The sequence below is a fragment of the Branchiostoma belcheri genome, unplaced genomic scaffold, assembly GCF_001625305.1.
Source record: "Branchiostoma belcheri isolate BF01 breed outbred unplaced genomic scaffold, Haploidv18h27 scaffold30, whole genome shotgun sequence".
Lineage (NCBI taxonomy): Eukaryota > Metazoa > Chordata > Leptocardii > Amphioxiformes > Branchiostomatidae > Branchiostoma > Branchiostoma belcheri.
The window spans coordinates 1,061,337-1,076,758 of NW_017803910.1; the positions used below are offsets into that span (position 1 = coordinate 1,061,337).

A 15,422-nucleotide genomic window follows, 5' to 3' on the forward strand; every position below is an offset into this window, starting at 1 on the left:
AGTGGCTGGAGCAGCAGTTGTAGCTTCAGTTGTTGTCGTAGTTGTTGTTGATGGTTGTTGCGTTGTTGTTGCAGTTGTTGTTGTAGCTTTGGCTGTTGTTTGTGGCACCTCGGGAACGTCTTCTCCTGGGAACACTGGGAACAAGCCTCTTCCGAGGGGCCGCCTCGGCCCTTCTTCGGCAGCGGTCGGCGTGGTGCTCTCGTCCCCAGGCTGCGAGTCGGTCGGCATGACGTCAGGACCGTTGTCAGGCGTGGCCCTTGGAGACGGGGTAGTGACGTCAGTGGGCGGGGCACACGTGAAGGCCCCGCAGGCGTTACGGCAGCATTTATCCGCCCCTGCGCAGTAATGGTCCCCGTAACAGGTGGTTGCGCAGATGCCGACTGCCATGGGCGGGATGGGAGGGCACACTCCTGGCTTGGGGGGTACAGCTACGGAAGGAAAAGAAAATCTTAAGTGATCATGCTTTATGAAAGGTTTCATACTGAAGCTGGGTAACATTGGGTAAGTTACTCGAGTAACTGTCTTTTGGCGTATCTTATTATCTGGATGTCTAACCATCACTGACGAAACTTACTACTAGTAGTTTTTTCCCTTCGATATTCAGTTTAACTCACAAATCACTTGGAAGGAAGATGTTGTGAATTCCTACAGTTGTGTAATTTTCGTCCTCGTGTTTTTATAAACCAAGTCTAGTTTTGAGTTTATCTTCATGAAACGACATTGAAGGCATCCTGTACAGAAAGTAAACATTTGACAGCTGTCCATGACACTGTGAAGATCACGCCATTGTTGTCAACACGCTGACAGGATGTTTGTGATTTCAAGCAAGGAGTGAAAAATTCATTGTCGTCTTTCACACATACAGTATAGGTAGCTAATCTTTCAGCATACGTAACGTTACGCGGAGCGCCGAGTCTTTTACTTCTTCTTTGTCATGAGTTATGGTAGTGTTGGTATGGTAGAATTCATTCTAAAGCAAGTTTAAACTGCAATTTCCAACACAAGAAATAAGGAGTAAGTACGTTTTCTTGTACGTAGTTTTCCAATAGTCCGCGTTTTTCTAAGACGAAAAAATTGCATCTCTAAATCGGTAGAAATACCACCAAAACGCACCGGCGGATCCTCGTCTATTCGGAGATGCGCTTCGTAGTTTTCTTTCAATTCGTCTTCACGAGTTTCCTGTTAATGTTTTTGGTGTCGTCTGAAGTATTTCCAGATGGCAGCTGGTGTTGCCCTAGTTTGCTTGTGGGTAAAATGCCAGACGGTTTTCAGGGAACCCAGGGATTTAAACATGACCCAAATATCCTAACTTGAAAACACAAACTTTTAAATCACTTTTTAGAAACGGTAAATGAACTATTGTACACCAGTTGTACAAGGTGCAATGCATGGCAAGTTTTTGCGACAAGTATTTTCTAAATCTGAGAAACTACTCTAAGAGTGAATGAATCACGAGGAGCGTTGTTTAGTGTACTTAGAGGCGATTTTGGCGGGGAAAATGTCACGACTACACTTCCGCTGGAGAAAGTAGAATCTGCACACGTCAAGCAATCACATGGTGTAACCATTAATATTACGACCATTCCATGGCTACCACTAGTAAGTATTGGATTCCAGAATGTTTGTTCTTAAATCTTACACTTTTTGTCTCACTGTGAAAATTGCGACAACTAATTAGGAACTGATCGTCGTGTATATATAAACTAATCAACTACCCAACACTTAATTAGACACTAATTAATGTTTAAACAATCAATAAACACTGATTAGTATCTAAATAGGGTGCCTAAATTTTAGAGAAAAAAAACGCATATTCTCGTTAACAATAGACTGGAGATTAGCCTGTACTGTAGTCACCGCCAGACTCTAGGTAACAACGCATATTCTCGTTAACAATGAACTTCTCCGATTGCGTGAGACATTTTCTCCAAGGAAATTCCTCAGACTGAAATGGATAAGAATTTGATATCCCCAAACGTCGGTTTTGTACGAACCGTTATCCTTGATAAACCGGTGGCGCCATCTCTTAGTTACAACTCAAACAACTGTGACTAATCTTTAAGAAGATGTTGGTTTAGATCTGTTTCAAAAAGTTACTCGATTTCTAAGTCCTTATTTTTACGTCTGTACGTTTTGCTCTCTTTGTGCTTGTATGTCAGATTATCATAATGAGTGAAAAAGTGGATCACTTCGCTAGTGCTTAACAGACTAAAAAAGTTAAACGTAAAGAAACGAGACAGACCCTAAATCTGACTGTCGATTAGCCTGTATACGCGCATAATTTTGAAGGAGAAAATTGTTGACTATTATAAACTATTTTTGCTGAAACTTTTACTATCTATAACCCTTCAGCAAGGCCTGGGGAGGCTAGTAGTACGCAGTCCTGTCCAACAATTAACAAACACCGGATGTCACGACTATACTCGTCTTCGCAAACATCTGAGCGTTGTGCAGAGTTATAAAGAACGTCTTTGGTTATATTGAACCATACCATGCAGTAAGATACTAGTACATGTAGTAGGCAGGATCGTAACATAAAGATTCTTACCATTGACCTGAACATATGGCCTTCTTTGATGCCAGGCTTGTGCGCTGAGTGCCTCCAGCGTCAAGACAGCCAAACACGCGAGAACAAACTTCATGTCGACCAGTCTCTTCAACGTGACGGACGAGAATTCCACAACAAGAAGCGCGCGTACGTGATCTTCCCCTTGTCTCACGGCGAGTGGTAACTTGTGGGGATTTTCTGACCCTTTTATATGATAGGCTGCGGACGTCTGGTCCGACCACTGCGGCGGAAGTGAGGAAGTGAGTGGTGACGCGGGCACGCACGCAGCCCTCTTCCTGTCAAAAAATCTGTCACGTCATCGTGTCGCCACATCCGGTTCATACTATATTAGGTATTAGGTACCTTCGTCACCCCCACCCCCTACCAAAGAATTCTCTTTCAGCACGTACCTCCAAGCAGATATACTATATAGGTCCGACTCAAGTTGTTTTAAATCCCTCCCACCCACATCGAAGGGAGATCAGATAAATGCAGGTTGCTGACCTCTAAAGTCGTACCGAATGCCGCAGAACAAGTTTGAAACAAGCGGGACTCTGCTAGCTTGGAACTGAATCTACACCAGTTTTGATAGAATACGAACTTCAGCATGAGGAAAATATGGCGTGAGGTGTGTGATATTTTTCTGTGTGCGTTTTAATTCAAGGTATCTCATTTCTAGTTGCAATGGTTCATTGCAAATGATTTCTAAGAACAAGACATCTCTCCTTGTATCAAGTGTAAGGTTAAGGACAGTGTTGGTACATGGCACGAGTCCTGGTCATAATGACGTTTGCAGTTTCTGCTTGTGAACGTTGCCAGATTGACTTCACGCCATGCGTGTCCATCCACACGTACTGATGACGCGAAGGCCACATAGCCTGAGTGCCAGCCTCTGTAGCTTTCGTCTGCTCCCCAAGATCCGCAACCGGACGAAAGTTAAAAAGGCTGGCACTCAGGCTGAAGGTCACACAGGAAGCAGTGACGTCTTAGGATGGCACCGGGTTGGCAATAGGCCGATTCTGGGTGTCCGTCAAAATTAGCAGTTTAGCCTCCAAGAGGGTGGCTCTATCTCGGTTAGATGTATGCCTTTCTATCATATTTGTTCACTCCTTTTAGCTATGAAACCTCGATTATTTTGGCGGATTTTAATTACTTTAGTATTTCCATCGTTGCCAAGAAGTCTGTCAGTAGAGACCACTGCAAATAAAGTACATCAATATTGGGATTCAGAATCGCAAACAAGATTATGACAGTGCATGGTGGCAAAGTAAGGACAAACTCGATTATGTTATGAAGTAAACGGTTTTATTTATTTATCAAATGATAATAAGAATGTCATGTCCAATCCAGCGTATCTTCAAAGCGGAAGCTTAAGCTTCTTCTGTAAGAAAGAAAGAAAAAAACTTTTAGTCTGAGTTCAAACATGATCTGTGTGCGAGTATGACATTGTCATTGAAAACTATGTTATCAGATGAAACTCGAACTTAAACCAGTTCAGGTATGATGTCGTTCGTTCACGACATACAGATAGGCGTTACTCATGTAGATGGTTTTACATAATTATACATTTAACGTTAGATGGATTTTTATCATCTCTGTCTGAGAATACACGTTGTCCTAAGCAAGATGACTGTATGACAATAACGTGACCGGTCACGGAGATGTCGCGAAAGAGGATAAGATCGCGCGAGAGAACATTTGGACAACTTATACGTACTTGCAATGCACGTCATAGACGCGAAGTCACACTTGGTGCCCTCCTCGCACTCGGACGTCGCGGGGACTCCGAGCAGCATGGTCTGGTAACAGTTCATGCCCAGGGCTGGTCGAGACAGCAAAGGCAAGGAAATATAAAGGATATTTTACAACTATGAACCATTTGTATTTCCTTACAAATCTGGAACAGAATAATGAAAAATATTTAATGCTGAATTTTATTTTTTTTATAAGAGCTACTATTATACAGAACTACGATCATCACACAGCCTGCCTACAACCAACTTACAATCAGCCTACAATTAGAACACAATAAATTGATAACTAGTCTATAATCATCGTACAGTAATCGTTCAACAAACGGCCCAATAAACATATAATTAGTCTATAATTAGTTTACACTCAGAGTGATACAATAATCGTTTAATCAGCCTACAATTATTATACAATTAGTCTACAATTAGGATACAGTCAATCTGTGTGAAGAAACGTTGTTGGGGATGAATGTTAGCTGGACTCACGGATCTGAGTGATACAGGTATCGCAGCACCCGCACATAGACCCGCCATCTTGGACACGCCCCTCGCAGGTCTCTGACGTCACCTCCTCACACGTCACCGAGTCACAGAAGTTGGGAGGACACAGGATGGCTGCGCATGCGCAGGATATCACGGACAGGAGGAAGATCACGGTCACCTTCATGATTTCTGTAAGGCGTGATAAATGTTGGAAAATAATAAATCGAAATAAAATCGTCGGACGTTGCAAATTGTACTATCTGGAACATTTCCTTTGCATCGTCAAGAAAAAGGCAAATCGACCTGTTGAAGGCTGGTGCTGTGCATACGTACGTACATGTACATCCACATATATATCTTAATAATATCTATATAGTGCGTGTTATGCGATCTCTCCTTGCCCAATGTTCTAATTATAACTGTCCATTCATTCCACATATAGATGACATACACAAGAGGCATATGAAGTTTTATCAGTATGATTTTTGTCCCAAATCTAAGCACAAATGTTTTTGCTAATTAGCGCAAATTGTTTAAAAAAAGCAGCTTCCTGAATTTTAATCGGCGTCCGCCATTTTCTTCAGTGATATGTAAATTTAGAACTACGCAGTTACTGTTACTCTCCAAGCAGAGGTTGTGGGGAAAGATCGTTACCTTTTTATATATGGCGCTTTTTTTTGTCCTGATCCCCACCAACGCGGAGCTTCTCTGGCTAATGGATACTGCCTGGCCAATTTGATACTGTCTTTTTGCCACCGAGAGGGATCTGCTTGGAGATTAAGTTACTGTGAGGAATCGAAGGGTTTACAATGAACACAATCTAGAACTGACTGGCATGGTCTATCTAGCAGCCATTTATCAAAACGTAAATACCAGTACGAAGAGAATATCACTGACCTGTTTGCTGACACTGGATTGACTCCGTCAAAATACGTGTTAGTCCTGAGAGGCCGAGCTCTTGTCAGGTCACTGTTTACATGCAGCTGCCATGGGAACCGCCAGGTGGTGCTGTTTGCATAATGACGAACTTCACGGAGCCACAGAACACACGTCAGCGATGTGCAGAGTTTAGAAGTAAGGGCGAGGTAGGTCACCCTATTTGGTTAAATATCTCTCCAGCTTTTATGTTGATTATAAAGGGCAAATGTGTCTGGCGCCTGCATCGAGACAGGCTAGTCTGCACCCAAGCAATGTTTTCATTAAATTACGAAGAGACCCCCCTCCCCACATTCGTCACAAAATCACAAGATTTTAATTTTTCTTCATATTCGACTTGGCGACATTCACACTTATCTTTTATACACATTTGTGAATTTTATATACATTATAGGCCTTTAATGTATGCCGTATATAGTGAGAAAAGAGGCTAGTACCGTACCGGCATAGCCCTTGGTAAAGTTTTGATAGGCTACTTCCTTTGTATATGATATATTATATTTTCACTTCTTTTCAATATGGCGAATTGTTCCCTGATAAAAAAAGTTTAGATGTTTTCTAATGAAATACAACATGTATTTGTGTGCATTTATGAAGTAAGATATACATGCATCAGATGCACTTTATGCATTTGAAGCATTTTATGCATTTGAAAAGATATTGAAGATATCTTTTCACAGAAATCTGCGCAAAATAACGCTTGCTTTGGGCCATATGCTAGCAAGTATGCATGCAATATTACTTGATAGCATATTGCCTTTTTTCGTAGCTGCTGACTAAAACCAAGCATTTTCTATGGGCTTTTAACACGTGTTTGCCCCTTTTCAACTACGTGCGCCGGAGCAGGTATTTCGTACTAAGCGTATTTGCTGGACCCATAATTATAAAGTCATTTGGGTGGTGTGATTTCATATTGCTGACTTTCTTTGAATTTTGTTTGAAGGGTTGATAAGAAACTGCAAGCGAAGGTTTGCAAGAACGCACACCTTGTAAAATCAACACTGGCGATTGAGCGAGCAAGCGAACGAATTTCGCCATTTGCGCACACGCGTGTGTGCAAGTGTGTACGTTTGTGTGCGCATGGAATATACTAAAAAGACAATATGAATGTACATTTAAAAATCTAGAAATATAATACATCGATATCACTATTGAGTTCTAGCTAAGTAGTTGGGATGAGAGAGAGAGATCATCTTTGAGATAGATCTGTAGAGAGGGATATCATCTTTGAGAGACTCCTGGCGACAGTCTAGGGTCATCGCAGCCATCTACACCCACATGGCACGCGCTTCTGTCACGATCACGCAACGTCAAAAGTGAATAGAATTTCCTATGGTAAAATGTATGATGATGAGAAAAATACCCTGTTGAATCACATTGCAGAATGAAATATTATATGTGATGTGTTTCAAATGGGTACTGTATTTCCCTGGCCATCATACAATACAATCCCAATACATTCACAAGAAGTCAAAACACTTTCCGGAAGTACGAAATCTCCATTTCTCCGCTTTAATTGCCCAGGGTACGATTCCTTCCCTTTACACGAGCTTTATCACTTTGTTGTAGGAAATGAAAGCTCCTATAGACCGTCGACCTGAGACATGGACTCCGCGTACGAACGTGAGGAAATGTTGAATTGGAATGTTATGACGCATGAGTGGTGACCTCGAATTCCTGTCCAACAATACCTGCTCATTACAGAACTACATTCATGTCATGCCTTCACGGAGGTAAATTCAATTTCTATACAATGCCCAGGAGGGATAACTAAGAACACAAATTGAGCGAATAATGCAGTATCATTTATGTAATAAATAAGCTGGATTTCCATGAAAATGATGTTTTGGGGTTAATTGCCCCCTAGGTATATCCAACACCCGTACCGATGTACTCGCAATACTTGGGAAGCATTTCAGAGGTTCCTTTTAAAACAACGCGGACTGTGCTTTTGTGTGTGTGTAAAATTATTGGTTCCTATCCTTGACATACTACTAACAACATGTTTCAGTCAGAAAGAAATCATTTACAAGAACAAAGAAACTGTATCATAGTGCTTCCATTTTTTCTTGATTTTGTTCTCAGTTACTATACTGGCTTACAACGATAAGAGTTGTGATAGTTTGCGTTCAAATTCCTGTTGAGTTTCCCTTGCGGCCTTGTTACTATAAGTGTTACAAACTGCACGTACAATATTAGGTTTCTATATATAGGATAAAAATCACATATATCGTCCAGGAATCGTCTTCAGACCGTGACCATTAATAACCTCTAGACTAGTGTTTTGGCCAGGCTTAGTACTACATGTACTCGCATCGCTTTTCCATGTCAAAAGCCAATGTCAGGCATTGTCTGAACGAATGTAGCAAATACTAGACTCAATAACGTGAAAAAATGTAAACCTCACCATCAAATGTTTCTTCACTCTTCCCAACTTTTATTCATTCCAAGATTATACTTTTAGGATCTGTCCTGAGAGAGACAACATAAATACCTTCGTAATGCCAGCGTTAGTATCATTTTCATAGACACCATTGTCTTCCAAGTAAATTAATTTTTCAATATTGCTAAACGTGCGCGTTTGGGACTGAGGTCTATCGAGTTGTTTTCATCCAAATCCGGCACAGCCGGCTTGGGCAATCTACTCAGCGAAATCCACACCTGAAAAGAACAAAAAGATAAGTAAATGCATATTGAATACACATTCTGTCGAAAAACAACACATGTCATAATGCGTAAACATCACATTCGCCGCAATGTTGGTTTTCCGAAGCACTTCTGTGTCAACAATGGGACAATAAGATGGCGGGCAGGATTTTGCTATGGACGTTACAAGCAATCTCAAAGTTTCAAGTGCGCATGTGCACAATTAAGTGAGGCATTGTGGTCTAGGTCAAAGTTCCTTACGGACAAATGACCCATATCAGTTTTTTTAAACATTTTTTTTCTATTCCAACATTTAACATAAGACATGGTGACGGCACACTCAAGTTTTTTAAACTTAGACAATGCTCATTTTCATCTGAGTCAAGTGAGGAAAGTCGTGTAAAGTGCCTTTCCTAAAGGGTACAAGATCGATGGCATGGCAGGGTTCGAACTCGGGAGCCGAGCGCTCTGCCATTCCGCCACACGACCGACAATTAAATCAGAGTTGACGGCCGTACCTGTTTCCGTGCGGGGAGACCACACGCCGCGCCTGAAGTAGACCGGCCTCTGGGCCGCGGGGCGCCGGCTGGTGAAGGTCCTCGGCAGCCCGAGTAGGTAGCTGAGAGCCAGGGGCGACCTCCGTGTGTCGATGCTAAAAGAGGAAAGAAAACAAACATCAATGAGCTGAGTAAAAAAAAAAAAATTCCGCATGGAGGAAGTAGCTAGACACATCATGAGAAGTGCCAGGCTGATAATCTGTATCTGTCTGCATCGGCATAGCCGGTATAACCGCCCTTAAGCGTGACACACCAGCCTCGCAGGAACGCGGCGCGGCGGCAGCTAGCTATATCACACCGAACGACTTGTTACTCTCAGTCTTTGCACACTGTTAATTGCAGGAGTTGTTTAAAGCTTTCTAGTGATGATGCCCCAACTGTGCTTGGTGGCAACGAGTTCCACTCTACAATAGTTCTGTGAAAATACGAGTTTTTGAACACCTCAATTCTTGATTGATGAATCTGATATTTGAAGGCATGGCTGTTTCTTGTTATTTTCTGGGCTTGTATAAGATGCTTAGTGGTTGCTTTAGGTGGTAAACGTCGGAAGGAGGCCGATGGTGATGATGGTAACTACAGCTAGGTAGCAGATTTTATGGAGTGAGTTCAGATGTACATGTCACAGTAGCTATATACTTCGGAAAAGACTAACCTGTCTCTGTCTTGGCGCGGTTCGACTGAGCCGTGGCTCCTGGCGTACCGGTGAACTATCCACCAGTCGCAGGCGGGCGGGCGCATGGCGGAGGGCAGGGAGCAGGGGTTATCCGTCCCCCGGCCCACCGTGTTCCGCCTCTCCGGCACCCACTGCTTCCGGGTCAACACGGCGGGGTCACCAGCCATTTCCGGTGGGAGCACCCCGCCCCAGGCGTCGGGCGCCACTGCGCAGACGCAGGTGCAGAAAGTCCCGACGAGAAGGATGCTGAGTATTGTGCGGTTATCTGGCATTGCTGTAGATTCAACAAGCAAACAAACAAACAAATGAAAATTCATTTCTGGACTGGAATCTAGTTCAGGACAACTGTGATGGCGCTCACTGTTGATATCAATTCAAAAATGCACTTAGCAATACAACGGTGTTGATAGGAATGCTAAAAAATGATAACGTTATGGTCTCTAGAGGACCATGGTATAAGGATTGGAAAAACATGATATGGTCTCTAGGTCTATAGAAGACCATGGCACAAGAATTGCTACGACACGCATGGTATGGTATAGATAGAGGACTGTGGCAGAAGGACTGCTAAAACTTCATATGGTATCTATAGAGGAATAGAGAACGCAAGGAATGCTAAAACATGACATGGTCCCTAGGGGACTGTGGCACAAGGATTGCAAAAACTTGACATGATATCTATAAAGGACCGTGGTATAAACATTGTTAAAACATTACATGGTATCATATGATAGAATGATTGCTATAACATGATATGGTCTCTATAGAAGATCACGGCAATAAATGTTGTTAACTACGGCAACAAGAGCTGGCAAGAATAACATTTTCTCTGGAGAACCATGGCATCGGCATCATGGATCGGTAAGCACGATTCTATTCCCAGAGGGCCATGGAAAGAGTGGCATGTCTCCAGGAGGGGCAACAGGGTTTGCCAAAATACGATACTGTCTCAAGGGAATCATGGTAACAAGCATCAATGGCAACGACGATTGCCAGAACACGATATTGAATGAGTGAATGTAAAACATTGCAGCCGCCTGGCTTAAATACGTCTCACTTACATGCAACTCACTTCCATAGATAACTTAAGATATTACAGTATAAAATATGATAATACATACAGTGACTGGACATCGGGGTGTAGTTCATTTGGCCGTCAATTTACAACATGTCATTTGTTCTTATTCAGAAGTCTTAAGTTACATGTATCAGAGATGGTACGGAGCTATTTTGATATCGAGTGGAGCGGCAAGGTGCAAGAGTCCAGAAATCCATGGCGATAAGAATTGCACAAATGAAATATGTTTTTCAGCGAACTCCAGCAACAAGATTTGATAACGAAAATATGATAACGGAGTCCGGAAAATGACGACCAGATGGTTTTGTACATTATGACATCATTTGGATCATCGAAAGCATCATGACTCCATCTAGATTGTGACGTCTTATCATAATCCATGACGTCTTATCATAATCCATAGCGTAAGTCTAAGTGGATGAAAATAAAACCGCTTTGCTATAATTGAAAAAAAATAGCGAATAAAAGCTACAAATCATGAGAGAGGGAATTACGAATTTTCGCCGTAATGATCTTATGACGCAGATTTAAATGATAAATGAGACCACATGAGTATCATTAGGTTGGTGTTCTAGTTTGCACAGCCCGTCAGAATTGTGCAGTCCTTTCTTGTACATCATTAAGAAAGCAAAGCAAAGAACACCCACAAGAATACTGTTTTACTCGGACGATGTGTCTGAATCCTGGCCGCTGTGCCGATTTCCTAGAACTAGACAAATCTTTTTACCTGCTAAAAACTGAAGAAATTCAGCTGCGTCTCCCTATGTGCGAAGACATAGATGTGCGGTATATATGAGACAGTTGTAGCTATGTGTTTTCATTCAAAATGTGCAGTCAGATGAAATAAAAAGAAATTGCATACACAGGAAGGAAAATGTGGTAAGTCTTTTTCGGCTTCCAGGGCGCATGGGGCCTTTACGTATTTGCATTGAAGTATATGATAACTATTTCCTCTGTCATTTATATATACGAAGGCACCTCGAGGCAATTGGTGAGATCTGACAAGATTGCTTGCTGCCCGCTCCATGTTGGGCTTCATGATAAAATGTAGTATCTTAGCCTGAAGCAGACTTTACAAGACTAAAAAAACCCTGCCAGTTTTCAACCTATTACAGTATTAGTGTGCTTTTCTTTGCTAGTTTCAAGAACGAAGTAACCGTCTCCGCTAAACGCAAACATTTCTAGACAACACAAAGATACCACTTAAAGTGTTAAAGAGTTAAAAACATACCTTTTTGGCGTCTTCCTTGTTCACTGATCGCTGAAGACAAACTGTAGCCCGGCGTATCCCGTACCTTCTGCACGGGAGGAGTATCTGGGAGCCCTTTTGTTACTGACTGTACTTATAGTTATACAATGACGCACGGACGGGACAATCGCAACAAGTTCTACAGCAGATCTTAAAAGAATCAGTTTGTTTTGATCAGATCTAGATACCTTACTTTCACGGACATTTTGGAAACAGCGCTAATACAAAATAGCGCTCCCCACCACGGGAAAAAAAAACGAATGAAAAACTACCACTTTTTCTTCTTTATGTGCAACCATGGTACATAGCGTTCCTTGTTCTTGTAAAACTGACATCATTTGGAGACAAGAACTGAACTTTTTGGTTTAGTCTGGAGAGCGAACATTCCGAACATCACAGTTGTCGTCACAGCACGTGAGTAAGGAATTAACGCTGAGAATACGCATGTACGGGGGATGGAGGGCCTCCGGGCGGGGGTACGCGCATTGTACTGTCACACACTGGCTGTCAGGATGACGTGTACAATTGGAATTAATTGTGACCACGAAAATGAGACTTCTGTCCTAGTCATGACAACGAAAGAGGAAAGAGTGGATCTCCTGTTTACATATAATTATAAACCATCTTTCGTAAGTCATATGAGGAATGTTTGATATTACAAGTAAAAATTAAAAGAGATTCTTGAAATACATGTATACATTCTGCGTAGATGGACCCAACAACAAGTTAGAACTCTACAGTAGATTATCAGTGAGACACCTTGTTCTACGTTCACTGACTGCTCACGCACGCTATAATTTTTATCATCTACGTGATTGGTAATTAAAGAATATTATTATTATTAATATGTCCTGGAAATGTGCCATACACCGTATGTGAAGAACAAAGGAATTTTCCTTATAAGTGGATAGCCATTAATTACTTCTTCAGTTCTTGGAAGCCATTTGGAGTAATTAATAAGACAAGACATTTATTATAGTCATAGAAGGTTAACAAAGGTTACGTCTTTGACCCGATACATCTTGTGTTTTGTAGGAAAGGGATTAACTTGAGTTATTCTAGCCGTACCAGAAGATGAGTGAGACACATGGGGACAGACATGACAATGCTGACGGATGTGCCTGTGAAGTTGAAGTGGTATCGTGGGACTGAGATGAATTGTTCTGCTCTTGTTTAGGACCTCTCTAAGAAACCTGGAATCTTGATGATGCTTTCGATGTCAATGGTGATTAAAAGAGTTGATTTTGTTCTTAGGGTTGTTGGGATAGCATTTAAAGGTTCCGGGTTCGATTCCCTAGTAGACGCCTATGTTGCCCCTGAGAAATGATCTTTGCACCTATTCCCTCACTAGACTGAGCTACAAATCAGTATAGTTTTGATTAGGAATGTAACTCTTGCGGATGTGACGTAAAGCGGAGGTCCTGTGTTAGATGTGAGTCACACCTCAAGCATTAAGATCCCACCGCGCTCATGGTAAAGAGTTAGGGTCCTTCCCGGTGTGAGTGGATTAGAGCTTTCAGAACTTTTACTTACCACGGGAGTTACATCTGGTCGGGTTTCTTTTCGTACAATTTATATTAATGCTGTCGAAGAAAAATATGTAGATCATAGTAAGCACTGAAGTTCATTTCTCGAAAGATAAGTAAATTGATTCATGCACACCGACCCAAACCTACCTGTAAACATACGGCCCAGTAACAGGTAGTCAACTGCGCCGAGATACCAATGTAAGTATTTTGAAGCGCTCGCTTCATTTCAGAAATGTTATTAAGTGCCAAATGTTATTGTTATGTCATCTGCATATTTCAATAACATACCAAATCATCGCTTCAAAACATTCCTGTGAGAATTACTCATACGGCCAGTTGACGTCATTTGCATGGCCATATGATCACATGACGTCCTTTGCATATTTCAATGACAAGAGGTATTTAAGTTCCCCATACCAAGTCAACCCTTCAAAACATTCCTTTGATGATAATTAGCCATACGACATTTCTATCATAATATACAGATGAGTGTAGAATATCAAACCTTCTCGAAGATTCTCCAATATAGCAGGGCTAATTCACATGAGGTGAATAACGTCAATTGGAAACAATCATTTTAGCTAATAACTTTTCTGGCAGGAAAGTGCCTACAGAATAAAAAGAAATATATCATGTGAAGCTGTTAAGAAGCAGAGATCTACAACTTTTATAAGAAAGCACTCACGGCTCAAGTCTTCCTCGCAAGTGCCCTTCTCCTTTGACCCATCTTCTGAAGAAAATCTATCTAGAGCCACTATCGGCAGCCAGAGGCTGGTGCGTTTGAGACAGTCCACTGGTTAAAGCTCTGGGGGTATTAGAAGCTTTTCTCTTCTTCCAGACTAAAAGTTCAGACTCTGCCCCGAAAATCCAAACTTTCATAACCACTATAGAATAAGACAACCTCTAGGGATTGAAAGTATTGGCCGTTGTAGACGATAGATGTTCTGTATTTACGCGATATTGTCTTTCGTGTGAGTGAATGTCACTGGCAGTCCACTGTTTAAACCTCTGGGGTATTAGAAGCTCTTCTCTTCTTCCAGACTAAAAGTTCAGACTTTGTCCCAAAAATGCAAACTTTCATATTCTTTATAGAATAAGACAACCTCGAGGGATTGAAAGTATTGGCCATTGTACACGATTTCTGTTCTGTATTTGCGCGATATTAATGTATTGTTTTTCGTGTGGGTGAAGTGCACTAGCAGCCCATTGTTAAAACCTCTGGGGGTATTAGAAGCTTTCCTCTTCGTGTAGACTGAAAGTATAGACGCTGCCCAAAAATTCAAACTTTCAGAGAAAATAATTTCATTGAAAACAATTTCTCACTGGATGAATAGGTACTCCAATAGTACCCAAGTCTTGTTAGTAACTTGATTTGAAACTACAAATATGGCCAGAGTACAGTCCTTGCAGACCGATCCTAAATTCCGCGCTACACACTAAGATCTTGCAGTCAAATGATGTACAATGCCTTTGGGAAATCAAAGAGTTTTCCATATAGCTTGGGGGTCGTTAAAGGCACGATGAAGATTATGAAGTGCAACACTTTATGAAGTACAAGAAGTCCTGTAGACCTTATCTGTTGAGCTACCATTGCCTACACACGTACACTGGATTTGACCAGATCACGATTGCTTTGCCCTTGGTTGATGCCGTAACTGTTGGAGCTTGTTGAAGATGTTATCGTCGCCCCGCCTTTTCCCGTGTGTTTTACGCTGAGGTTTCCAGACAATCCAGGCAACATTTTAGAGACGTTCAACCTTGACCGCCTATTCGTTCTGATGAAAGGAGAGGCTAAAATGCACGTTGGAGAATTGATGAGAATACGTGATTGTAAAACTTGGAAGTGCTCACACTAGTCACAGTCCCTGATCACATACATGTGTCTCAGATAGCTTCAAAGGCCGATCAGTTAAGTAGAAATACAGCTTTTAACAACACTTTTGCTCAGACAATGTTTTATTTTGGTGACGCC

General features: G+C 41.7%; 2 protein-coding genes across 3 annotated transcripts in view; both read right to left on the bottom strand.

Moving 5' to 3' along the window:
- The window catches only part of LOC109474298 (papilin-like), a 5,111-nt gene extending 2,308 nt beyond the window's left edge, over positions 1-2,803 (bottom strand). For both annotated transcript variants that reach the window (XM_019774586.1, XM_019774585.1), the window contains exons 1-2: positions 2,549-2,803; positions 1-428 (exon numbers count right to left, since the gene is read on the bottom strand). The exon at positions 1-428 is cut by the window's left edge and continues 108 nt beyond it. In XM_019774586.1, the coding sequence (XP_019630145.1) occupies positions 1-428; positions 2,549-2,642 (522 nt within the window). In that variant the 5' untranslated portion in view covers positions 2,643-2,803. The remainder of the gene's footprint in view (positions 429-2,548) is intronic.
- A 5,294-nt stretch (positions 2,804-8,097) lies between these two features.
- Positions 8,098-11,966, bottom strand: LOC109474145. The gene is made up of 4 exons (XM_019774351.1): positions 11,904-11,966; positions 9,574-9,868; positions 8,883-9,016; positions 8,098-8,379 (listed from the first exon to the last, which is right to left on the bottom strand). The coding sequence occupies exons 2-4, from the start codon at positions 9,864-9,866 to the stop codon at positions 8,360-8,362; spliced, it is 447 nt and encodes a 148-aa protein (XP_019629910.1). The 5' UTR covers positions 9,867-9,868; positions 11,904-11,966; the 3' UTR covers positions 8,098-8,359.
- Between the last annotated feature and the right edge of the window lie 3,456 nt (positions 11,967-15,422).

Coding starts and splice junctions, on each gene's coding strand:
- LOC109474145 (XM_019774351.1), bottom strand. CDS start 9,866: ATGCCAGATAACCGCACAATACTCAGCATCCTTCTCGTCGGGACTTTC. Junction 9,017..9,573: donor CCGCGCCAAGACAGAGACAG/GTTAGTCTTTTC, acceptor TTCCTCTTTTAG/CATCGACACACGGAGGTCGC. Junction 8,380..8,882: donor GTCTCCCCGCACGGAAACAG/GTACGGCCGTCA, acceptor TGTTCTTTTCAG/GTGTGGATTTCGCTGAGTAG.